General features: G+C 44.4%; 1 protein-coding gene across 1 annotated transcript in view; it reads left to right on the top strand.

Annotated features, from left to right (window-relative positions):
* The window catches only part of LOC106572913 (multiple epidermal growth factor-like domains protein 11), an 18906-nt gene extending 1813 nt beyond the window's left edge, over positions 1–17093 (top strand). The window contains exons 2-7 of the mRNA XM_045688870.1: positions 1443–1496; positions 2073–2201; positions 2407–2535; positions 2924–3160; positions 12768–13502; positions 15109–17093. Of these exons, the coding sequence (XP_045544826.1) occupies positions 1443–1496; positions 2073–2201; positions 2407–2535; positions 2924–3160; positions 12768–12985 (767 nt within the window). The 3' untranslated portion in view covers positions 12986–13502; positions 15109–17093. The remainder of the gene's footprint in view (positions 1–1442; positions 1497–2072; positions 2202–2406; positions 2536–2923; positions 3161–12767; positions 13503–15108) is intronic.
* The last annotated feature ends 10407 nt before the right edge of the window (positions 17094–27500 follow it).

The following is a 27500-nucleotide window of genomic DNA, read 5'->3' on the forward strand; positions in this document are numbered from 1 at the left end:
ACTGTATTCCAGACTGTCCTCTGATGTACTGTAGTACTCACTGTATTCCAGACTGTCCTCTGATCTGATCTACTGTAGTACTCACTGTATTCCAGACTGTCCTCTGATGTACTGTAGTACTCACTGTATTCCAGACTGTCCTCTGATCTGATCTACTGTAGTACTCACAGTATTCCTGCCTTAGAGATGGAGACGGGTTATTTAAGGCTAGATAGTGGATAGATGGATGCACTGCTACTTCTCCAGCACACTTTTTTGATGAAATGTAATCATTAATATTCAGTCAGAGATGGGCTATGGTCACGAGAGACATACAGCATGAGGTTGTTAGTTGGTGTGTTATTAGACATGAGAGGTAGAGAGTGGTGTGTGTGTGTGTGTGTGTGTGTGTGTGTGTGTGTGTGTGTGTGTGTGTGTGTGTGTGTGTGTGTGTGTGTGTGTGTGTGTGTGTGTGTGTGTGTGTGTGTGTGTGTGTGTGTGTGTGTGTGTTGTAGAGTCTGACTGTGTGAGGTGTGTGTATCAAAGTTTAACAGTATGTGTTGTCCACAGTGTGTCCTCAGGGTGCGTGGGGTCCAGACTGCATCCATACCTGTAACTGTCACAATGGGGCTCAGTGCATCGCTACAGACGGACAGTGTAGCTGCAGCGCAGGGTGGAGCGGACTGTTCTGTACACAACGTGAGTCAACATAGACCTACACCACCACCTAGTGGTAAATCACTGTCATGATATACACCACCTAGTGGTAGACCACTGTCATGACATACACTACAGCCATACACCACCTAGTGGTAGATCACTGTCATGATATACACCAGCTAGTGGTAGACCACTGTCATGACATACACTACAGCCATACACCACCTAGTGGTAGATCACTGTCATGACATACACCACCTAGTGGTAGACCACTGTCATGACATACACTACAGCCATACACCACCTAGTGGTAGACCACTGTCATGACATACACCACCTAGTAGTAGATCACTGTCATGACATGAACTACAGACATACACCACCTAGTGGTAGATCACTGTCATGACATACACCACCTAGTGGTAGATCACTGTTATGACATGAACTACAGACATACACCACCTAGTGGTAGATCACTGTCATGACATGAACTACAGACATACACCACCTAGTGGTAGATCACTGTCATGACATACACTACCTAGTGGTAGATCACTGTTATGACATGAACTACAGACATACACCACCTAGTGGTAGATCACTGTCATGACATACACCACCTAGTGGTAGATCACTGTCATGACATGGTGTAATGGCAGTGTGTGTCATAGTTTATATCGTCAGGCTGTGGGTCAGATTTCTTCGGTGCAGACTGTGCGGGTTGTGTGTCTACAGAAGTGTGTGTACGGAAGTGTGTGTGTGTCTGCGTACGTGTGTGTGACGTGTGTGTCTCTTTCCTTCAGGTTGTAGTTCAGGGTTCTTTGGTACCGACTGCTCCGAGGCGTGTGTGTACGGAGGTGTGTGTGTGTGTACGGAGGTGTGTGTGTGTACGGAGGTGTGTGTGTGTGTACGGAGGTGTGTGTGTGTACGGAGGTGTGTGTGTGTGTGTACGGAGGTGTGTGTGTGTGTACGGAGGTGTGTGTGTGTACGGAGGTGTGTGTGTGTACGGAGGTGTGTGTGTGTATGGAGGTGTGTGTGTGTGTGTGTGTGTACGGAGGTGTGTGTGTGTGTGTACGGAGGTGTGTGTGTGTGTACGGAGGTGTGTGTGTGTGTGTACGGAGGTGTGTGTGTGTGTACGGAGGTGTGTGTGTGTACGGAGGTGTGTGTGTGTGTACGGAGGTGTGTGTGTGTGTACGGAGGTGTGTGTGTGTACGGAGGTGTGTGTGTGTACGGAGGTGTGTGTGTGTGTGTATGGAGGCGTGTGTGTGTATGGAGGTGTGTGTGTGTGTACGGAGGTGTGTGTGTGTGTGTACGGAGGTGTGTGTGTGTGTACGGAGGTGTGTGTGTGTGTGTACCGAGGTGTGTGTGTGTGTACGGAGGTGTGTGTGTGTGTGTACGGAGGTGTGTGTGACGTGTGTGTCTCTTTCCTCCAGGTTGTAGTTCAGGGTTCTTTGGTACCGACTGCTCCGAGGTGTGTCGGTGTCAGAACGGAGCGGACTGTGACCACATCACTGGTCAGTGCTCCTGTCGGACTGGATTCATCGGACACAGCTGTGAACTCAGTGAGTCCATCCCAACCATAACTGTGTGTGTGTGTGTGTGTGTGTGTGTGTGTGTGTGTGTGTGTGTGTGTGTGTGTGTGTGTGTGTGTGTGTGTGTGAGTGCGTGTGTCTGCATCTCAGCCGTTCCCCACTTCTTTCAACTGAGCAGTAATTCTGTGTATGTAGTGTGTGTATATTGTGTACTAACTCTTCCTGTTCCTCTCAGAGTGTCGTCCCGGTACGTTTGGCTACGGCTGTCAGCAGCTGTGTGTGTGTATGAACAACGCCACCTGTGACTATGTGACTGGAACCTGCTACTGCAGCATCGGATACAAAGGCATCCGCTGTGACCAGGGTCAGTGTGTGTATGTGTATGCGTGTGTGTGTGTATGTGTGTGTGTGTGTCTGTCTGTGTGTGTGTGTGTGTGTGTGAGTCTGTGTGTGTGTGTGTCTGTGTTTATTACAGTATGTATTCGATCCAGGTCTGGTGTTTATTACAGTATGTATTCGATCCAGGTCTGGTGTTTATTACAGTATGTATTCGATCCAGGTCTGGTGTTTATTACAGTATGTATTCGATCCAGGTCTGGTGTTTATTACAGTATGTATTCGATCCAGGTCTGGTGTTTATTACAGTATGTATTCGATCCAGGTCTGGTGTTTCTGTGTGTATTAATGATGATCTGTGTTTGTGTTAACGTTTGTGTGTTTATTTAAATATGTCCCCCCCCTCTCTATTCCAGCTGCCCTGATGATGGAGGAGCTGAATCCTTACACTAAGATCAGCCCGGCCTTGGCATCAGAGCGCCAGTCAGCGGGGGCTGTCATGGGCATCATCTTCCTCCTCCTCTTCATCATGACCGTGTTGGGGGTGGTGGTGTGGTGGCGGCATCACCAGAGAGAGAAAGGAGGGCAGCACATGCCCAGTGTGTCCTACAGCCCTGCCCTGAGGATCAGCAGTCAGGGTTACTCCCTCTCTGGTGAGACGCTCCGGACTGTACCACTTAGTCACGTTAACTAAGTCAGTCAGGGTTACTCCCTCTCTGGTGAGACGCTCCGGACTGTACCACTTAGTCACGTTAACTAAGTCAGTCAGGGTTACTCCCTCTCTGGTGAGACGCTCCGGACTGTACCACTTAGTCACGTTAACTAAGTCAGTCAGGGTTACTCCCTCTCTGGTGAGACGCTCCGGACTGTACCACTTAGTCACGTTAACTAAGTCAGTCAGGGTTACTCCCTCTCTGGTGAGACGCTCCGGACTGTACCACTTAGTCACGTAACTAAGTCAGTCAGGGTTACTCCCTTTCTGGTGAGACGCTCCGGACTGTACCACTTAGTCACGTTAACTAAGTCAGTCAGGGTTACTCCCTCTCTGGTGAGACGCTCCGGACTGTACCACTTAGTCACGTTAACTAAGTCAGTCAGGGTTACTCCCTCTCTGGTGAGACGCTCCGGACTGTACCACTTAGTCACGTTAACTAAGTCAGTCAGGGGTTTACAAATGTTTACTATAGTGTTGTTAAGACTTTATCAACAGGACTGTGTCTTTACAGTGTTGATTCTCTCCACAGCACTGTCTCTTTACAGTGTGGATTCTCTCCACAGGACTGTCTCTTTACAGTGTGGATTCTCTCCACAGGACTGTCTCTTTACAGTGTGGATTCTCTCCACAGGACTGTCTCTTTACAGTGTGGATTCTCTCCACAGGACTGTCTCTTTACAGTGTGGATTCTCTCCACAGCACTGTCTCTTTACAGTGTGGATTCTCTCCACAGCACTGTCTCTTTACAGTGTGGATTCTCTCCACAGGACTGTCTCTTTACAGTGTGGATTCTCTCCACAGCACTGTCTCTTTACAGTGTGGATTCTCTCCACAGGACTGTCTCTTTACAGTGTGGATTCTCTCCACAGGACTGTCTCTTTACAGTGTGGATTCTCTCCACAGGACTGTCTCTTTACAGTGTGGATTCTCTCCACAGGACTGTCTCTTTACAGTGTGGATTCTCTCCACAGCACTGTCTCTTTACAGTGTGGATTCTCTCCACAGCACTGTCTCTTTACAGTGTGGATTCTCTCCACAGGACTGTCTCTTTACAGTGTGGATTCTCTCCACAGCACTGTCTCTTTACAGTGTGGATTCTCTCCACAGGACTGTCTCTTTACAGTGTGGATTCTCTCCACAGGACTGTCTCTTTACAGTGTGGATTCTCTCCACAGGACTGTCTCTTTACAGTGTGGACCCTCTCCACAGGACTGTCTCTTTACAGTGTGGATTCTCTCCACAGGACTGTCTCTTTACAGTGTGGATTCTCTCCACAGGACTGTCTCTTTACAGTGTGGATTCTCTCCACAGGACTGTCTCTTTACAGTGTGGATTCTCTCCACAGGACTGTCTCTTTACAGTGTGGACTCTCTCCACAGCACTGTCTCTTTACAGTGTGGACCCTCTCTACAGCACTCGGGGGTGATCTGACTAAATTCAGGGGTGATCTAACTAAATTCAGGGGTGATCTAACTAAATTCAGGGGTGATCTAACTAAATTCAGGGGTGATCTAACTAAATTCGGGGGTGATCTGACTAAATTCAGGGGTGATCTAACTAAATTCAGGGGTGATCTAACTAAATTCAGGGGTGATCTAACTAAATTCGGGGTGATCTAACTAAATTCGGGGGTGATCTAACAAAATTCAGGGGTGATCTAACTGAACTCTCTTTCCAGCTAGATCCTCCTCTCTCTTGCTGTTTTTGTTCTCAGCAAACTCAGCTTTCTGATGAAACCTCTGTTTTTAACAGCTTTGTATTGAACATTTCCTGATGGAGCTGTGTGTTTTTGATTTTGCTTGCGTGCTCGTCCATGTGACTGTGAGTGTGTGTGTAGAGTCCTATGCTATAAGCTGATGTTTCCGTGGTGAGCAGGGCTTCAGTGTACAGGCTTGTTCTCCACTCTAGACTCATCTCCTACCAACAGCAACATCAGTCGTTGTTTCACTAACCCCTCCTACCACACTCTGGGAGCATGTACCTACGCTGGCCACTACGCCAAGCCTGACAAGAAGACCAGAAGGGCCAAGGTGGGTGGCAACGAACCTTAACTTTATTTATGCTAAGAGTACATACAGGCAACTGTCAAAATAAAGAAAACATCAACATAAAAATGTCTTAATAGTTTTCACCACGAGCAGACAGGACAGCTTCAATGCACCTTGGCATAGATTCTGGAACTCTATTGGAGGGATGTGACACTAGTCTTCCACCAGAAACTCCATAATTTGGTGTTTTGTTGATGATGGTGGAAAACACTGTCTCAGGCGCCACTCCAGAATCTCCCAGAAGTGTTAAATTGGGTTGAGATCTGGTGACTGAAACAGCATATGGTTTACATCGTTTTCATACTCATCAAACCATTCAGTGACCAATCGTGACAGGTGTATGGGGCATTGTCATTGTATGGGGAAGCAAAAAGCTACCATTACTATGTTAATTGCTTCATTAAATCAGCAACCACACCTATGTGGAAGCACCTGCTTTCAATATACTTTGTATCTCTCATTCAAGTGTTTCCATTATTCTGGCAGTTACATGTACATTGGCATTCTCCAAAAAACATGTGTCTTTTATTTGTCAGTTCTTTGTGTTTTTCCATGTGCAGCAGCTACTCTTCCTGTGGTCCTCATTAGTTGTTCCACATGTAGCAGCTACTCTTCCTGTGGTCCTCATTAGCTGTTCCACATGTAGCAGCTACTCTACCTGTGGTCCTCATTAGCTGTTCCACGTACAGCAGCTACTCTTCCTGTGGTCCTCATTAGCTGTTCCACATGTAGCAGCTGCTCTACCTGGGGTCCTCATTAGCTCTTCCACGTGTAGCAGCTACTCTACATGGGGTCCTCATTAGCTGTTCCACGTGTAGGAGCTACTCTACCTGTGGTCCTCATTAGCTGTTCCACGTACAGCAGCTACTCTACCTGGGGTCCTCATTAGCTGTTCCACATGTAGCAGCTGCTCTACCTGGGGTCCTCATTAGCTCTTCCACGTGTAGCAGCTACTCTACATGGGGTCCTCATTAGCTGTTCCAGGTGCAGCAGCTACTCTACCTGTGGTCCTCATTAGTTGTTCCACATGTAGCAGCTACTCTTCCTGTGGTCCTCATTAGCTGTTCCACGTACAGCAGCTACTCTTCCTGTGGTCCTCATTAGCTGTTCCACGTGTAGCAGCTACTCTTCCTGTGGTCCTCATTAGCTGTTCCACGTGCAGCAGCTACTCTACCTGGGGTCCTCAGTCTGTCTGTATGTGTTTCCTTCCCAGGTGAAGGACAAGAGGTTAAACAGGAATAGTGCTCCAGAGTGGACAGCCTACTATAACCTCGATGAACTTGGTATGTCTGATGACTCCCTTATAAACCCATTGTAAATACAAATTGATTTGGGATTGTTTAGTTTCCTCTAGAACATAGTCTAATGAATCTGTCCCTTTAACATCTATGTAGGTGTGTACCGTGTAGACAAACTCTTAATCCTTCCCTTTAACATCTCTGTAGGTGTGTACCTTGTAGACAGGCTCTTAATCTGTCCCCTTTAACATCTCTGTAGGTGTGTACCGTGTAGACAGGCTCTTAATCTGTCCCTTTAACATCTCTGTAGGTGTGTACCGTGTAGACAGACTCTTAATCTGTCCCTTTAACATCTCTGTAGGTGTGTACCGTGTAGACAGACTCTTAACCTGTCCCTTTAACATCTCTGTAGGTGTGTACCGTGTAGACAGGCTCTTAACCTGTCCCTTTAACATCTCTGTAGGTGTGTACCGTGTAGACAGGCTCTAAATCTGTCCCTTTAACATCTCTGTAGGTGTGTACCGTGTAGACAGACGCTACAGCTCCTACCATGAACAGTACTACAGAGGTAGAGTATGAGACTCCACTGTGTCCTTATTAGGAAGAGGACCATCTCATATAACAGAGTGGTTGTCTGTGTTACCCAAAGACTTTCCTGCACTGTAGTGTGTGACTGCATGTGTGCTGTGCGTGTGTTTGTGTCAGAGGGAGAAGCGGAGGGAGTAGCGGAGGGAGTAGCAGAGCGAGAAGCGGAGGGAGTAGCGGAGGGAGTAGCGGAGGGAGGAGGGAGTAGCGGAGCGAGTAGCGGAGGGAGTAGCGGAGCGAGTAGCGGAGGGAGTAGCGGAGGGAGTAGCGGAGCGAGAAGTGAAGTGAGAAGCGGAGGGAGTAGCGGAGGGAGTAACGGAGCGAGAAGCGGAGGGAGTAGCGGAGCGAGTAGCGGAGGGGGTAGCGGAGCGAAGAGCGTAGCGAGAAGCGGAGGGAGTAGCGTAGCGAGTGCGTAGCGGAGGGAGTAGCGAAGCGAGTAGCGGAGGGAGTAGCGGAGCGAGCGCGTAGCGGAGGGAGTAGCGGAGCGAGAAGCGACGGGAGAAGCGGAGGGAGAAGCGGAGGGAGTAGCGGAGGGAGTAGCGGAGCGAGAAGCGGAGGGAGTAGCGGAGCGAGTAGCAGAGGGTGTAGCGGAGCGAGAAGCGGAGGGAGTAGCGAGCGAGCGCGTAGCGGAGGGAGAAGCGGAGGGAGCAGCGGAGGGAGTAGCGGAGCGAGTAGCGGAGGGTGTAGCGGAGCGAGAAGCGGAGCGAGTAGCGGAGGGAGTAGCGGAGCGAGAAGCGGAGGGAGTAGCGGAGGGAGTAGCGGAGGGTGTAGCGGAGCGAGAAGCGGAGGGAGTAGCGGAGGGAGTAGTGGAGCGTGTAGCGGAGGGTGTAGCGGAGCGAGAAGCGGAGCGAGAAGCGGAGGGAGTAGCGGAGCGAGAAGCGGAGGGAGTAGCGGCGCGAGAAGTGGAGCGAGAAGTGAAGGGAGTAGCAGAGCGAGTAGTGGAGCGAGTAGCGAAGCGAGTAGCGGAGGGAGTAGCGAGCGAGCGCGTAGCGGAGGGAGAAGCGGAGTGAGTAGCGGAGCGAGTAGCGGAGGGAGTAGCGGAGGGAGAAGCAGAGCGAGTAGCGGAGGGAGTAGCGAGTAGCGGAGGGAGTAGCGAGAAGCGGAGGGAGTAGCTGGTTGAGACAAAGCCAAGAGTGTGCAAAGCTGTCATCAAGGCAAAGGGTGGCTACTTTGAAGAATCTAAAATCTAAAATATATTTTGATTTGTTTAACCCTTTTTTGGTTACTACATGATTCCATATGTGTTATTTCATAGTTTGGATTTCTTCACTATTATTATACAATGTAGAAAATAGTAAAAATATAGAAAAACCCTTGAATGAGTAGGTGTGTCCAAACTTTTGACTGGTACTGTATATATATACACACTGCCCTATCCCACTGGACAAGAGGAATACCTATGTAAGAATGCTGTTCATTGACTACAGCTCAGCATTCAACACCATAGTACTCTCCAAGCTCATCATCAAGCTCGAGGCCCTTGGTCTCAACCCCGCCCTGTGGAATTGGGTCCTGAACTTTCTGAAGGGCCGCCCCCAGGTGGTGAAGGTAGGAAACAACATCTCCACTTCGTTGTCCCTCAACACTGGGGACCCACAAAGGTGCGTGCTGAGCACCCTCCTGTCTCCCTGTTCACCCATGACTGCGTGGCCAAGCACGCCTCCAACTCAATCATCAAGTTTGCAGACGACACAACAGTAGTGGGCTTGATTACCAACAATGACGAGACAGCCTACAGGGAGGAGGTGAGGGCACTTGGAGTGTGGTGTCAGGAAAACAACCTGTCACTCAACATCAACCAAACAAAGGAGATGATGGTGGACTTCAGGAAACAGCAGAGGGAGCACCCCCCTATCCACATCAAAGGGACAGTAGTGGAGAAGGTGGAAAGTTCCGCTGAGTACACATCACAGACAAACTGAAATGGTCCACCCACACTGACAGTGTGGTGAAGAAGGCGCAACAGCACCTCTTCAACCTCAGGAGGCTGAAGAAATTTGGCTTGTCACCCAAAACCCTTCCTGTTCACACTTCCTGTTCACACCGCTACCATCCAGAAGGTGAGGTCAGTACAGCTGCATCAAAGCTGGGACGGAGAGACTGAAGAACAGCTTCTATCTCAAGGCCATCAGGCTGCTAATCATCACTAACTCAGAGAGGCTGCTGCCTACAGTGCCTTGCTAAAGCATTCATCCCCCTTGGCATTTTTCCTATTTTGTTGCATTACAACCTGTAATTTAAATAGATTTTTATTTGGACTTCATGTAATGGACATACACAAAATAGTCAAATGAAAAAAATGACTTGTTTAAAAATGTTTAAAAAAAAATGAAAACAGAAAAGTGGTACGTGCATATGTATTCACCCCCTTTGCTATGAAGCCCCTAAATAAGATGTGGTGAAACCAATTACCTTCAGAAGTCATATAATTAGTTACATAAAGTCCCCCTGTGTGCAATCTAAGTGTCACATGATCTCAGTATATATACACCTGTTCTGAAAGGACCCAGAGTCTGCAACACCACTAAGCAAGGGGTACCACCAAGCAAGCCGCACCATGAAGACCATGGATCTCTCCAAACAGGTCAGGGACAAAGTTGTAGAGAAGTACAGATCAGGGCTGGGTTATAAAAAAATATACGAAACTTTGAACATCCCACGGAGCACCATTAAATCCATTATTAAAAAATGGAAAGAATATGGCACCACAACAAACCTGCCAAGAGAGGGCCGCCCACCAAAACTCACGGACCAGGCAAGGAGGGCATTAATCAGAGAGGCAACAAAGAGACCAAAGATTACCCTGAAGGAGCTGCAAAGCTCCACAGCGGAGATTGGAGTATCTGTTCATAGGACCACTTTAAGCAGTACACTCCACAGAGCTGGACTTTACGGAAGGGTGGTCAGAAAAAAGCCATTGCTTAAAGAAAAAAATAAACAAACACGTTTGGTGTTCGCCAAAAGGCATGAGGGAGACTCCCCAAACATATGGAAGAAGGTACTCTGGTCAGATGAGACTAGAATTTAGCTTCTTGGCCATCAAGGAAAACGCTATGTCTGGCGCAAAACCAACACCTCACATCACCCCGAGAAACATCACCCCACAGTGAATCATGGTGGTGGCAGCATCATGCTGTGAGGATGTTTTTCATCTGCAGGGACTGGGAAACTGGTCAGGATTGAAGGAATGGTGGATGGCGCTAAATACAGGGAAATTCTTGAGGGAAACCTGTTTCAGTCTTCCAGAGATTTGAGACTGGGACAGAGGTTCACCTTCCAGCAGGACAATGACCCTAAGCATATTGCTAAAGCAACACTCGAGTGGTTTAAGGGGAGACATTTAAATGTCTTGGAATGGCCTAGTCAAAGCCCAGACCTCAATCCAATTGAGAATCTGTGGTATGACTTAAAGATTGCTGTACACCAGCGGAACCCATCCAACTTGAAGGAGCCGGAGCAGTTTTGCCTTGAAGAATGGGCAAAAATCCCAGTGGCTAGATGTGCTGGTTAAATGGTAGGTCCAGGTAGTCACAACAATAGATAGGTGTTGGTTAAATGGTAGGTCCAGGTAGTCACAACAATAGATGGGTGTTGGTTAAATGATAGGTCCAGGTAGTCACAACAATAGATGGGTGTTGGTTAAATGGTAGGTCCAGGTAGTCACAACAATAGATGGGTGTTGGTTAAATGGTAGGTCCATGTAGTCACAACAATAGATGGGTGTTGGTTAAACGGTAGATCGAGGTAGTCACAACAATAGATGGGTGTTGGTTAAATGGTAGGTCCAGGTAGTCACAACAATAGATGGGTGTTGGTTAAACGGTAGGTCCAGGTAGTCACAACAATAGATGGGTGTTGGTTAAATGGTGATTATAATGAATGGAGGGAATTTGGAGTGGCTAGTTTTTTTTCTTCCTGTGAGCGAGGAGCGGTTTTTAGCAGAGCGGTTGGAAAGGACGTGGAGCGCCGGAGCGTTGCACATGCACTGCTCTGAAAAGCGATGAGTGGGATTTCAGACCACTCAACACCGCTCATACACTCTGGTTTGTGTATAAACTGATGTGTATGAACTGATGTGTATGAACTGATGAGTATGTATGAACCTCCGTGTGTGTTTTCACCTCTTGTGTCTCTCTCTCCACAGGGCACGCCTGTGATCTCCTCCTCCTCTGTGTGTGTTCCTTCCTCCTGATGGTCTCACACACTCCCCTCTCTGGTCCTCTCCTCCAGTCTCTAACACACTCCTCTCTGGTCCTCTCCTCCTCTCCTCCAGTCTCTAACTAACACACTCCTCTCTCCTCCTCTCCTCCTCTCCTCCAGTCTCTAACTAACACACTCCTCTCCTCCTCTCCTCCTCTCCTCCAGTCTCTAACTAACACACTCCTCTCCTCCTCTCCTCCTCTCCTCCAGTCTCTAACTAACACACTCCTCTCTCCTCCTCTCCTCCTCTCCTCCAGTCTCTAACTAACACACTCCTCTCTCCTCCTCTCCTCCTCTCCTCCAGTCTCTAACTAACACACTCCTCTCTCCTCCAGTCTCTAACTAACACACTCCTCTCCTCCTCTCCTCCTCTCCTCCAGTCTCTAACTAACACACTCCTCTCTCCTCCTCTCCTCCTCTCCTCCAGTCTCTAACTAACACACTCCTCTCTCCTCCTCTCCTCCTCTCCTCCAGTCTCTAACTAACACACTCCTCTCCTCCTCTCCTCCAGTCTCTAACTAACACACTCCTCTCCTCCTCTCCTCCTCTCCTCCAGTCTCTAACTAACACACTCCTCTCCTCCTCTCCTCCTCTCCTCCAGTCTCTAACTAACACACTCCTCTCCTCCTCTCCTCCTCTCCTCCAGTCTCTAACTAACACACTCCTCTCTCCTCCTCTCCTCCTCTCCTCCAGTCTCTAACTAACACACTCCTCTCTCCTCCTCTCCTCCTCTCCTCCAGTCTCTAACTAACACACTCCTCTCCTCCTCTCCTCCAGTCTCTAACTAACACACTCCTCTCCTCCTCTCCTCCTCTCCTCCAGTCTCAAACTAACACACTCCTCTCCTCCTCTCCTCCTCTCCTCCAGTCTCTAACTAACACACTCCTCTCTCCTCCTCTCCTCCTCTCCTCCAGTCTCTAACTAACACACTCCTCTCTCCTCCTCTCCTCCTCTCCTCCAGTCTCTAACTAACACACTCCTCTCTCCTCCTCTCCTCCTCTCCTCCAGTCTCTAACTAACACACTCCTCTCCTCCTCTCCTCCTCTCCTCCAGTCTCTAACTAACACACTCCTCTCTCCTCCTCTCCTCCTCTCCTCCTCTCCTCCAGTCTCTAACTAACACACTCCTCTCTCCTCCTCTCCTCCTCTCCTCCAGTCTCTAACTAACACAACACCCCATAAACAAACTCACTTCTTTTGGATTTAAATGCTTCATACTGTGATATGCTACTAATGCTGTGAATGTTGTGTCCTGTGTCATTTATCCTGTACTCTGTTTTGAATTGTTTTTCTACAGGTTGTCAGTGGACAATAGTTTTCACTTGTCTTACCTCCTGGGGTAGAATTGTAATCTTATGTTGTATTCATTTCCCAATGTTGATATGATGAATGCATTGAAAGGCTGACAGATACCTTTACCTTGGTCAAGGTGTTCTTGTCTTCCTGCTTCTCAGTTTGTTATTTGTCTTTGTCAGACTACATGAAGGGTTCCCTGTCCAGCACCTGCTCTCTGAACAGTGAGAACCCCTACGCCACCATCAATGACCCGCTGGCCGTGGCCGTGGCCTGTAAACACTCAGAGAGCAGCTATGTAGAGATGAAGAGTCCTGTCCACCACGAGATGTCCTACTGCTCCTCTGCTATAGTCACCACCACCGCCAGCAAGAACGTCTATGACGTTGGTGAGTTATAGATATATAGTTATGTAGATGTCCTACTGCTCCTCTGCTATAGTCACCACCACCGCCAGCAAGAACGTCTATGACGTTGGTGAGTTATAGATATATAGTTATGTAGATGTCCTACTGCTCCTCTGCTATAGTCACCACCACCGCCAGCAAGAACGTCTATGACGTTGGTGAGTTATAGATATATAGTTATGTAGATGTCCTACTGCTCCTCTGCTATAGTCACCACCACCGCCAGCAAGAACGTCTATGACGTTGGTGAGTTATAGATATATAGTTATGTAGATGTCCTACTGCTCCTCTGCTATAGTCACCACCACCGCCAGCAAGAACGTCTATGACGTTGGTGAGTTATAGATATATAGTTATGTAGATGTCCTACTGCTCCTCTGCTATAGTCACCACCACCGCCAGCAAGAACGTCTATGACGTTGGTGAGTTATAGATATATAGTTATGTAGATGTCCTACTGCTCCTCTGCTATAGTCACCACCACCGCCAGCAAGAACGTCTATGACGTTGGTGAGTTATAGATATATAGTTATGTAGATGTCCTACTGCTCCTCTGCTATAGTCTGTTTTAAATGTTGTTTTATTTCACCTTTATTTAACCAGGTTGGCCAGTTGAGAACAAGTTCTCATTTACAACTGCGACCTGGCCAAGATAAAGCAAAGCAGTTCGACACATACAACAACACAGAGTTACACATGGAAGTAACAAGCGTACAGTCAATAACACATAGAAAAAAAGAACGTCTATATACAGTGTGTGCAAATGGCGTGAGGAGGTACGGCAATAAATAGGCCATAGTTGCGACGTAATTACAATTTAGCAGATTAACACTGGAGTGATAGATGAGCAGATGGTGATGTGCAAGTAGAAATACTGTTGTGCAAAAGAGCAGCAAAGTAAATAAAAACAATATGGGGATGAGGTAGGAAGATTGGGTGGGCTATTTACAGATGGGCTATGTACAGCTGCAGCGATCGGTTAGCTGCTCAGATAGCTGATGTTTAAAGTTAGTGAGGGAAATATAAGTCTCTGTATGTTGTCTCTTTCTTTTGTATTTGTCTCTGTCTCTGTCTGTTGTCTCAGTCTGTTGTCTGTTGTCTATGTCTCTGTCTGTTGTCTCTGTCTGTTGTCTCAGTCTCTGTCTGTTGTCTCTGTCTGTTGTCTCACTCTCTGTCTGTTGTCTCTGTCTGTTGTCTCACTCTCTGTCTGTTGTCTCTGTCTGTTGTCTCAGTCTCTGTCTATTGTCTCTGTCTGTTGTCTCAGTCTCTGTCTGTTGTCTCAGTCTCTGTCTGTTGTCTCTGTCTGTTGTCTCAGTCTCTGTCTGTTGTCTCTGTCTGTTGTCTCAGTCTCTGTCTGTTGTCTCTGTCTGTTGTCTCAGTCTCTGTCTGTTGTCTCTGTCTGTTGTCTCAGTCTCTGTCTGTTGTCTCTGTCTCTGTCTGTTGTCTCTGTCTGTTGTCTCTGTCTGTTGTCTCTGTCTGTTGTCTGTCTGTTGTCTCTGTTTAAGGGGGTTATTGTGGAGGGCACTTGTATGAAGTGTTTGAATGATCACTTTGATTAGTCAGAAAAGTTCAAACCTCTCTTTCTCTCTTCATCCCTCCATCCCTCTATTTCTATCCCTCCATCCCCCTATCTCTATCCCTCCATCTCTATCCCTCCATCCCCCTATCTCTATCCCTCCATCCCCTATCTCTATCCCTCCATCTCTATCCCTCCATCCCCCTATCTCTATCCCTCCATCCCCCTATCTCTATCCCTCCATCCCCTATCTCTATCCCTCCATCCCCTATCTCTATCCCTCCATCCCCTATCTCTATCCCTCCATCCCCTATCTCTATCCCTCCATCCCCTATCTCTATCCCTCCATCTCTATCCCTCCATCCCCCTATCTCTATCCCTCCATCCCCCTATCTCTATCCCTCCATCCCCTATCTCTATCCCCCTATCTCTATCCCTCCATCCCCTTATCTCTATCCCTCCATCCCCCTATCTCTATCACTCCATCCCCTATCTCTATCCCTCCATCCCCCTATCTCTATCCCTCCATCCCCCTATCTCTATCCCTCCATCCCCCTATCTCTATCCCTCCATCCCTTAATCTCTCCATCCTCCCTTTAGAACCCAAGGTGAGTGTTCTCCAGGGCTGTAATGGTGTGGTGGTTCCCACGTACCCTCAGAACCCGTACGACCTCCCCAGGAACAGCCACATCCCCAGACACTACGACCTGCTGCCCCTGAGACACAGCCAGAGCTACAGCCCTACACACAGCCAGGGCCACAGCTACCAGAGCCACAGCCCACCCCTGCCCGGCAGCCCTACCAGCTCCCTGCTATAGACAGACCACTCCCTAACGCTGGGCTGCGACCTTAGACCTATGACTTACTATTGGGGCACAGTCTGCTCCACCTGGGGTTGCGGATAAAGACTGTATTGTGACTATAGAGATAAAGTACCAGTACAACATCAGTGTTGTGGACATACTAGATGATATACCAACAGAAGCTCTGTGTGGACTCTGCTGTGTGAGGCTGGATAAAGCATACTGAAAGTGTAATATATTAGAGCTATTTGAAGTGTCTGAGGAAGACACTGGGAAGTCATATACCTACTGGAGATGTGTGGTACCCTCTTTGTTTACACTCTGGCTCGGTGGAGGACACACACACATCCTAGGGAAGGAAGGAAGGAAAGACACACGCACACATACACACTATGAAAGACCAGTGGAGTCATGAACACAAAAGATCATGGACCGCTATATAGTCATGCCTGGCTCAATGATTCTATTCCATGCCTGGATTGGGTGACCAGAGAAGCATCCAGGCTGCCCCTAGAGGAGTCAAACCACCAGGAACCAACCAGGCTGCCCTAGAGGAGGACAAACCACCAGGAACCAACCAGGCTGCCCTAGAGGAGGACAAACCACCAGGAACCAACCAGGCTGCCCTAGAGGAGGACAAACCACCAGGAACCAACCAGGCTGCCCTAGAGGAGGACAAACCACCAGGAACCAACCAGGCTGCCCTAGAGGAGGACAAACCATCAGGAACCAACCAGGCTGCCCCTAGAGGAGTCAAACCACCAGGAACCAACCAGGCTGCCCCTAGAGGAGGACAAACCACCAGGAACCAACCAGGCTGCCCCTAGAGGAGGACAAACCACCAGGAACCAACCAGGCTGCCCCTAGAGGAGTCAAACCACCAGGAACCAACCAGGCTGCCCCTAGAGGAGGACAAACCACCAGGAACCAACCAGGCTGCCCTAGAGGAGTCAAACCACCAGGAACCAACCAGGCTGCCCCTAGAGGAGTCAAACCACCAGGAACCAACCAGGCTGCCCCTAGAGGAGGACAAACCACCAGGAACCAACCAGGCTGCCCCTAGAGGAGGACAAACCACCAGGAACCAACCAGGCTGCCCCATAGAGGAGTCAAACCACCAGGAACCAACCAGGCTGCCCCTAGAGGAGGACAAACCACCAGGAACCAACCAGGCTGCCCCATAGAGGAGTCAAACCACCAGGAACCAACCAGGCTGCCCCTAGAGGAGTCAAACCACCAGGAACCAACCAGGCTGCCCCTAGAGGAGGACAAACCACCAGGAACCAACCAGGCTGCCCCTAGAGGAGGACAAACCACCAGGAACCAACCAGGCTGCCCCTAGAGGAGTCAAACCACCAGGAACCAACCAGGCTGCCCCTAGAGGAGGACAAACCACCAGGAACCAACCAGGCTGCCCCTATAGAAAGAGAAACCAACAACTGTCTCAGATGAGACCAGCTTGGAGCATCATCAAAAGGGCATTAGATCTGCCTATCTATCAGACAGTGGACTGGAGAAGTAATACGAGACAGTCATTACAGGACCTGAATGGGGACTGACTGGGCTTGGATTCCCTGTTCTATTGTATATTGATATCGCCAGCAACACAGCTAACACTCATATAACTGCAGATGAAGGAGAAAAGACAATAACAGTTCCTAGACAAACCAGGATTGTATTAATTAGGCACCGACGTCTTTGAAAGAAGACAACGGACTGAAACAGGGAGGCACTACCTTTTCATTTTCCATTGCAAAACGTTTTTCTACGGTGTACACTAATGAATACGACCCATGGTTATATACTGTAAAAAAATAAAAAATAAAAACATAATATATATGTGTATATATATGTGTATATATATGTCCTTATATATATATATATATACAGTGGGGAAAAATAGTATTTAGTCAGCCACCAATTGTGCAAGTTCTCCCACTTAAAAAGATGAGAGGCCTGTAATTTTCATCATAGGTCCACTTCAACTATGACAGACAAAATGCGAGAAAAAAAATCCAGAAAATCACATTGTAGGATTTTTTATGAATTTATTTGCAAATTATGGTGGAAAATATATATATATATAAAAACACTTAACTTCTACAACTCATTATATGTATAGTTGTGGTATTTTTCCACATCTTTGCTTATTTCATGTTTATGTTTTTAAGATCCTTAAACGGGTCCATATTTTCTCTTTCGGGAAAAGTTATCTTTTTGTATTTATTGTATATAAAGTTAAAGAATTGAATGTTGGCGTTACAGTAGTGTTAGTGACTTTATGTTGTGTAATGCTGGTAAATGTGCATGCCAAATTATGACTCTAAGTATAGTAGTTTCCAGAGAATACCCCTAATGTCATTGTTAAACCATTTGGTACAAACTAACTGTTATTTCATAGACTTTACCCATATTTACCCACTGACTGTTTTGAACATGGGAATGAATCCTCGTTGAACTGAAGAAAATGCAATGACATGAAGGAAAAGAGAACTGTTTAGAAGTATTGATGCTGCCAAAACTATGATACGTGGAAAGTTTACTGGAAATGATGAAGTCCCATTTCCAAATGGTAGCACCATTGTAGAGAAAACCAGTTAATATTTGTGAACGATGCACATCACCATTTTAAGTTATAGTAACCCTGTAATAATTAGATGCATACTTGCACCCTGTGACACAGTCCAATGTGAGAATGACAGAACTATTACATTGATCTATTTCTCTACATGGATATTTCACCAATTCAGCCAATAACAATGACATGTTTATAACAGGCCCGATTCAGACTTGAGATAAGTATACTTAACATGGACTTAAGGCAACATATTCATGTCTGAATTGTGCCCAACATGAGTAACAGGACAATCATACACAGACAGTATTGACTGTTTTTTTCCCCACATGGCTTTGTTAGTTTGTTAGTTAATATTTTTCCTCATAAGGATAAGAGGTACGTCCCAACTCGCACCCTTTTCCCTTCATAGTGCACCAGAGCCCTGGTCAAAAGTGGTTCACTATTAAAAGACTAGGGTGCCATTTAGGACATAATCTAGAATTGCCATAGTCTGTTGTAACCTAATAGTACCCAAGGCTGCTTTGACTTTTTCCTTTTTTAAAGTGTTTTAAACTTCAATAAAGATGCCATAGCTCAGGGCTAGGGGGAGTGTTGTCTTGTCTGGTTGAGGCATGTAGCCTAGCGGACCAGTAACCGAAAAGTCGCTGGTTCGAATCCCGAACTGATTAGGTAAAACAATATTGAGCAGGGCACGTAACCTTAGTTTCTCTGGATAAGAGTTGTCTCTACTGTGACTTACTGCTCACCAGGGTTGGGGTCAACCAACCCTGGTGCCTGTGAAACGTATTGTTCTTCTCTGTAAATATTTTGGGGTCTTGACATGGTGAAATAATTCAATAGATTGGTAACTATGTGTGTTCTAATTTGGAACACAGACACCAGAGCCCATGAGTAACTTGGTGAAAGAATGGCACCGACTGGCCTGTAGGTGGTGCTGTTATAAGAAGTCTCACACAAACCTCGTTTGACCGAGAGACTTGAAACTTTGTATGTTAGGTGTTTTTACTCATGCTAAACAAATTTACCTCAAGGACCCATAGGATAGATTTTCCTCCATCTTGGAAAACTTTAGAAGAAAAAAAAGGTTTTCTCATGAACCAGAAGACCAAATAACACATTGTCTATGTATGGTAGATTATATCAATTTAGTTTGACTAAGGGATTGGTTAAGAGATGGCTGAGTTATTGATAAATCAGGAACCATTTTTAGGGTCATTACCATGATGAACCATGTTAAGTTTGGTATTGAGATCTTTAAAACTAAGGGAAAATATTAACGATACACTTTTTTGACTATTTAACAGTAATGTTTTAAATAATAATAAAAAAATCTTCTTCTCCTGGACTAAAAGTCAGATTCACTCCAGATTTGTTCTTTGGATCACAATAGTCCCTAAATAGTTTGAGAAAATAAAGCTGATGCATTCAAAGATGGCCACACTATACCAGTAGATGCATATTAGCACATACTGTATGTTAATATGCAAAATTATGCAAAAAAGAATTTAAAAAAATATTATTCTCATGAACCATAGGTCCAAATGACACCAAATTAGAAATGTAGTCCCATGGTACATGTCGTAGTTTGAGAAAAGCTGAGGGATTGGTTAATAGATGGCTGAGTTATTGACATATCTAAAATCTGATTTCACCTGTCCATTTAAACCACTGTAAATCCAGTCCACAGTCAGGGCTATCAACTTGAAACTCATCGCTATCATGGACATCCCTAAGATGAACCTCACAGAATTTCATATTGATAGATATAAAAAAAAGGAAATTATTAACAACTCATTCTTTGCAAATGTAACACTAAAAGCTCAAAAATCATCTGCAGTCATCATCTCCCCATGACGTCAGATTCACCCCACATTTTGTATGTAGACTCTTTGTATCAGTCTTTAATGGTTGAGATTTTTTTGTTGCTGCATTCAAATATGGCCACTCTGTACCTATATATGTACGTTAGCGCACATGCTAATGTTAAAATACTTTAAACATCTTCTCATTAAAACATGTGTCAGATTGACTCCAGATTTGGTATATAGACTCAATGAATGATCTTCTAATGAATCTGAGAATGATTACTTGCTGCATTCAAAGTCAGAGACGCTATACCACTAGATGACACCGTATCACACCAGGGCTATAAGAATTGAACCGATGGACAAGGGTCATGAAATGTGGTATGTAAACCTAATGTATATGTCCTTAGAAACTGTGTGAATAAAAGTCACTGCAACCTTAGATGGCAGACCAGTTGGTGGCACTATAGATGTCATTGGCACCAGTGGCACCATAGGATCTAGAGCAATAAATATTGATCAAGTGGACTTCGTTTCATGCAAATGAATGTTAGATTTAAAATATGAAATATCTTGATTAGTATTTCTGTATTATCACATATTGTTGCCTTTTTATGTGGCTTGCGCAGTCAGCATATATAACACTTAATACATGAAGGAATGGCTTTAAGAATGATTACCGTAATTTCCGGACTATTGAGCGCACCTGAATATATAAGCCACACCCACCAAATTATTATTTTTTTGAACATAAATAAGCCGCACATGTCTATAAGCCGCAGGTGCCCACCGGTACATTGAAACAAATGAGCTTTACACAGGCTTTAACGAAACACGGCTTGTAACAAAAATAAATAGGCTTTAACGAAACACGGCTTGTAACAAAAAATAAAACATTTGCAGTAAGCTTTAGTTGTCTTTTTGCACTGAGTCAATTCCTCACGCTGCTGTTTCCAACGTCTTATCATTGACTCATTAAGACCAAGCTCCCGTGCAGCAGCTCTATTTCCTTTTCCAACAGCCAGATCAATCGCCTTCAACTTGAAAGCTGCATCATATGCATTTCTCCATGTCTTTGCCATGATGAGCGTGACAAAATGCCAAACGTAATCAGAATGATGGGAAGTTTGAGAGCGCTCGATTTAATCTAAACAGTAAACAAAAAAGTTGTTTGACCTTAACCCGTTCGGCAATTTCATTGGTCTAATGAAAGCTTCATGCCGCCAAAAAACTGAGCACGTCACAGAATGCGTTTTTTGGGAGAAAAAAAAATAGAAAGCGGGAAAAATCCATATATTAGCCGCGTCATTGTTTAAGCGCGAGGTTCAAAGCGTGGGAAAAAAGTTGCGGTTTATAGTCCGGAAATTACGGTACCTGCTTCATTCAAAATAACCAACCTACATTACTAGACTAAACTTCACTTACATCATCCTTGTGGTATTGAGATAAACATGGTAATGCTTTCACTGATTGCACATAAAGGAAGATAGATGATAGAGTGCTTGCTTTATCTAACTGATCTTGTGTCCTTTTTGTCATCCTGTGAACCGCGTTCATTGCTACTCACTGCTATTTTTCCAATTTCACATTTTCCTAAATGAGAAGCATTGAAGAGAATTGGAATTTCAGTGTAATTGACCCCAACCGTGCTGCTCGCCATGTATTCCTTGTCAGAAAATACTGGCCGATAATTTGTTACCAAATGAAATGTCCGATAATTTGTTACCAGATGAAATGTCCGATAATTTGTTACCAGATGAAATGTCCGACATTTTGTTACCAAATTAAATGTCCGATAATTTGTTCCCAAATTAAATGTTATTCTGCCTTTGTATGCAAATACCAACTAAGAGAGTTGAAATGTTTATGACTGGTGCGCTTTATTAAGATGAATTGATAATTTAAGATTAAACAAAAACACAATTATACAATTGATCAATCTGTACAAAACATAAAACCGTCCATTGACTACCCCCCCACACATAATCCTCGAAATGCATTGAAATTACATCGTTTGACTTTCAAATGATTTACAATGGAATTACAATCAGTTATAGTGACAGCATGTCATTATAGTTCAACAACAATCATGAACTAAAAACACAGTTCATTAAAAAACAATGGAGGTATATGAGAAGGCTTGAAATCATTTTTCAAACAAGGACAAAAACAATCACTTCTCTACACTTCCATAGACTGCTAGTCCGAAATAGTATCCTATATACCCTATCTAGTGCACTACTTTTGACCAGATCCCTATGGGCCCTGGTCAACAGTAGTGCACTAGATAGGGAATATGGTGCCCTAGTTGTGTGTTGACAGGCTGACAGTACCGTCTGTTAGATAACGCCATTGGTACTGTCAGACGGACACACTCACTCAATAGCTACCTACCTTTGCTTCTATACACACACACGCGCACACACACACGCACGGCTCAAGCGCTATATTTCCATGGTTACAATACCAGCATCACACACAGATACAGCTACAGTAGGAGTTCAACAGAACACTCTGAATTAGCCTGGAATCACAACTGATTTAGCTACATTTCACTGTTGTTTCAAATGGTGAGCGCAGCACTCAAAGTCTGGTTTAACCAGGCTAACTCTGAAATATTAGTCATGTGATTTAGCAGGAACCTCCGTCCTACATCAGTGACAGAGCAGTGGAACTATAGATGGGTTGCCTGGCAACGTTACAACAATGATGTAAACTGATTTTTGTTTTTTTATAAACATTTACAGACTAATTATAGTTTACATGTTGTCAAGAATCCTATGATTGTAAGCCAACCCTGTCAGTTTCCTGCCTCTCGGATGCGCGCGCCAGGGTTCGCGTCAATTCCATTTCAATTCGTAAAAGTAAACAATTCACAAAAAATGTTTTCATTGAAAAGAGAATTTGAACTTCCTGAATTGACTGGAATTTAAATGGAATTCACCCCAACCCTGGCATCGGTTTTGTGCGTAAACATCCCACCCGTATACAGGATGGAGGCTATGTAGTGACATTAGTGCCACCAGGAATGTCATTTGAATTCAGAAATGTAATTTTAGTTCTATTTCTGGTGGTAGTAATATTAGCCTGGGTGCCAGTCTGTTTATGCTCTCTTCCCAACTCCATATGGAAATGTCATGTAAAACATGGTTTGGCTTGACAATGGACTAGGGAAAAACAAAAACAGATCTCGGACCAGGCTATAGTAATATCACTACATAAGAGGCAGATCTGGGACCAGGCTATAGTAATATCACTACATTAGAGGCAGATCTGGGACCAGGCTATAGTAATATCACTACATTAGAGGCAGATCTGGGACCAGGCTATAGTAATATCACTACATTAGAGGCAGATCTGGGACCAGGCTATAGTAATATCACTACATTAGAGGCAGATCTGGGACCAGGCCATAGTCATATCACTACATTAGAGGCAGATCTGGGACCAGGCCATAGTCTTATCACTACATTAGAGGCAGATCTGGGACCAGGCAATAGTAATATAACCTCATAAGAGGTCCACTCTAGGGACTTGTTAAGCATGGCATCTAGCTACAGCATCCAGGTGGGGATTATCAGGTTACATTACCCCTCTCATGGTTGGGTTTCAATACCATTATAATACAGTCAATCCAGGAAATAAATCCAGGAAATACATTTCAATTCAATTTACTTTCTGGATTGTCTGAACTGAACCATCTAACGGTTCTAGCCTTTGTTAGCCTCAACGTTTACACACATCACTGTTCCTCTGCCTAAAACAGGTGGCTTATCTTATAGAGAGAGGATATACATGAATGGGTTAATATGGAACAAACAGACCTCAGCAGAACAGATATATAATACTACTACTAATAATAATGACCTAGCTACATACGTAAGGCATAATAATCATTTTGGTTGGGACTATATTAATGAAGTAGAAAGCCATGCATTGTGTTGAAGTAAGAGGCAGCTTGGTGTAAACAGGCTTTAATGTGACGGAGTGTGATAACACTGGACAACGTGATAAGAGCCAGACCAGATCTGGGCAGAAACTACATAACTGTGTCTAAAAATAATTTGAAATACTTCATATTTGAGAAAAGACTGGGAAATAATTTATAAGTATTTCCAAGTATTTTGAGGTGTGCATGATTTAGCTTGGTGGGTTTGCACTTTTGGGACTATTCAGTTGGTCCCATTGAACAAGGAAAACAGAATCCGCTCAAGTATTTAGAAGTATTTGATCCAGGTCTCTCTGGTGATAGCTGGAGCTATATAGGAGGTGGTTAGTTGGCCAGTAGGAACGTTCTATAGTAGATGGTAGTAGAGGTGGTTAGTTGGCCAGTAGAAACGTTCTATAGTAGATGGTAGTAGAGGTGGTTAGTTGGCCAGTAGGAACGTCCTATAGTAGATGGTAGTAGAGGTGGTTAGTTGGCCAGTAGGAACGTTCTATAGTAGATGGTAGTAGAGGTGGTTAGTTGGCCAGTAGGAACGTTCTATAGTAGATGGTAGTAGAGGTGGTTAGTTGGCCAGTAGGAACGTTCTATAGTAGATGGTAGTAGAGGTGGTTAGTTGGCCAGTAGGAACGTTCTATAGTAGATGGTAGTAGAGGTGGTTAGTTGGCCAGTAGGAACGTTCTATAGTAGATGGTAGTAGAGGTGGTTAGTTGGCCAGTAGGAACGTTCTATAGTAGATGGTAGTAGAGGTGGTTAGTTGGCCAGTAGGAACGTTCTATAGTAGATGGTAGTAGAGGTGGTTAGTTGACCAGTAGGAACGTTCTATAGTAGATGGTAGTAGAGGTGGTTAGTTGACCAGTAGGAACGTTCTATAGTAGATGGTAGTAGAGGTGGTTAGTTGGCCAGTAGGAACGTTCTATAGTAGATGGTAGTAGAGGTGGTTAGTTGGCCAGTAGGAACGTTCTATAGTAGATGGTAGTAGAGGTGGTTAGTTGGCCAGTAGGAACGTTCTATAGTAGATGGTAGTAGAGGTGGTTAGTTGGCCTGTAGGAACGTTCTATAGTAGATGGTAGTAGAGGTGGTTAGTTGGCCAGTAGGAACGTTCTATAGTAGATGGTAGTAGAGTTATTGGATTTTAATGAGTGGTAGAGGGAGGCACAGAGTGAACAGCAGCTAAACTAAATAATGTGACCCAGTATATGGATGTCACCCTGTTCCCTATCTAGTGCACTACTTTAGACCAGAGCCCTGTATAGTGCACTACTTTAGACCAGAACCCTATTCCCTATCTAGTGCACTACTTTAGACCAGAGCCCTATTCCCTATATTGTGCACTACTTTAGACCAGAGCCCTATTCCCTATCTAGTGCACTACTTTTCACAAAAGCCCTATGGGCCTGGTCAAAGGTAGTGAACTAATAGGGAATAGGGTGACATTTGGGACAAAGATCCAATCTTCTTGACACGAGTGATAAACTGATGGACATTCTGAACACATCTCCTAACTAGAGCAGTAATACAAGGCTAGATTACCACCCTGATTCCTATTGAATCGTCTATGTCAGCAACTCATTTCATAGCTTTTTTTCACAGTTTGATATTTCGTCAAATAAAATAAGGTCAATTAATATTCTCTGGTATCGGACTGTCGCTGCATAGAATATAGTATAGCATCACATTTACACTAGATGTATACATGCACATTCAATACAAGTTATTACTTGAAGAGAAATACCTAGAATGTGTTGGTTAGTCTATATGTTGTTTACATATTTTATATGTTTAATGTTTACATATTTTTGCTTTACTCATCTCATATATATATACTGTATTCTATTCTACTGTATTTTAGTCTATTGCTCATCCTCATATTTATATATTCCTTAATTCCATTCTTTATCTTTTAGGTTGTGTGTATTGTTGTGAATTGTTAGATATTATTGCACTGTTGCACAAGCATTTCACTACAACCGCAATAACATCTGCTATACATGTGTATGTGACAAATAAAATGGGATTTGACTTGATTTTAGTTGGTTTGGCCAGAACACTACAGCGCATATCATTATTCTGTAGTTTGATCATGTTGAAAATAACAACCTAATGTGTAATTAATGACTAATGCTATTTCAATTCACAAAGTAAAACAGAAATACCTATTCTCTCCCATGTTTTTCAATTAGGAAAATGTGCAATTGGAATTAGGTTTACTTTCTGAATTGAAATGAACTCCCTGGCTGACTATAATGCTAGTCACTTCCTGTCACAGACATCTCCGACTATGTTTTTAAAGACGTCTGTAACTATGTACTCTCAATTTATCCAAGAGAGTTCAGAAATGTTTAAAGGACAAACTTCTATATTATTTCACCACGGTCACCGTCTAGCCAACTGCATGCTCTGGGCAATGGTTGTGTTTCACATTCAGTCAGAGAGTACTGATAACTCAGTGATAAATTCAGTCAGAAAGTTAGGATAACTCATTGATAAATTCAGTCAGAAAGTTATGATAACTTATTGATAAATTCAGTCAGAGAGTTAGGATAACTCATTGATAAATTCAGTCAGAAAGTTATGATAACTCATTGATAAATTCTGTCAGAGAGTTACGAGAACTCATTGATAAATTTAGTCTGAGAGTTACGATAACTCATTGATAAATTTAGTCTGAGAGTTACGATAACTCATTGATAAATTTAGTCTGAGAGTTACGATAACTCATTGATAAATTCAGTCTGAGAGTTACGATAACTCATTGATAAATTCAGTCTGAGAGTTACGATAACTCATTGATAAATTCAGTCTGAGAGTTACGATAACTCAGTGATAAATTCAGTCAGAAAGTTATGATAACTCATTGATAAATTCAGTCAGAGAGTTAGGATAACTCATTGATAAATTCAGTCAGAGAGTTAGGATAACTCATTGATAAATTCAGTCAGAGAGTTAGGATAACTCATTGATAAATTCAGTCAGAGAGTTAGGATAACTCAGTCATATTTTAAACCAAGGTAAAAACATGCAAGGCAGCAAAGCAGTGCCATGAAGTGACATCATCATCATAAGCATCTAAGCTGACCTGCCAAAGACTGACTGTAAACAAAGTGACAAATACTGTGTCCAAAATGGAACCCTATGGGCCCTGGTCACAAGTAGTGCACTATATATGGTAGGGCATAGGGTTCCATTTGGGACACGTTTAAAAAGTGTTTTTACAAAGCTGTTGTTCCTCTACGTGTTAGGTACTTTGATGCCTGCCCTGTCTGTCCATTGGCATGGTTGAAGCCATCCGCAAACAGATCTAATGCACAAGTCTTTACTTAAGCTATTTACAGCAATCAGATCAATTGTCAAACTCCACCTATCGCAATGGGCCAGGGAGCATACATTCCATCTAGTACACTGTGCTTAATATATCCACATGTGTGAGAAACCTACCATTGTCAAACATTACATTGTACTAAAGAGAGAGGGAGGGAGCGAGGCTAACTGATGGGGGGGGTCGTAGACAGATACACATCAGAGCATTCCCAGTGTGCTTTAAATACATACACATTAGTAGGAAATATCATACAATATCTGAAGAAAAAAAGACATTTAAAAAATGACAGGTAAAAAAAAAATCAAGGAACACACAAAATGGACGTTAATAAATTGAAGAAAATGAAGAGAAAAAAAAAAATCACATTAATATATTAAGACAAGTCTGTGTAAGACATGTCAGCGCATCAACAGTATTAAATCTAAGTGAGGAATATAAATGTCTTCCTGTCTGAAAAGGCTGGGGAACACACTACTCCAGACACTGACTAGGCTTCTCAGATCATGAGGAGGGAGAGAGGTGGAGGGAGGGAGGGAGAGGA

The sequence above is a fragment of the Salmo salar genome, chromosome ssa11, assembly GCF_905237065.1.
Source record: "Salmo salar chromosome ssa11, Ssal_v3.1, whole genome shotgun sequence".
Lineage (NCBI taxonomy): Eukaryota > Metazoa > Chordata > Actinopteri > Salmoniformes > Salmonidae > Salmo > Salmo salar.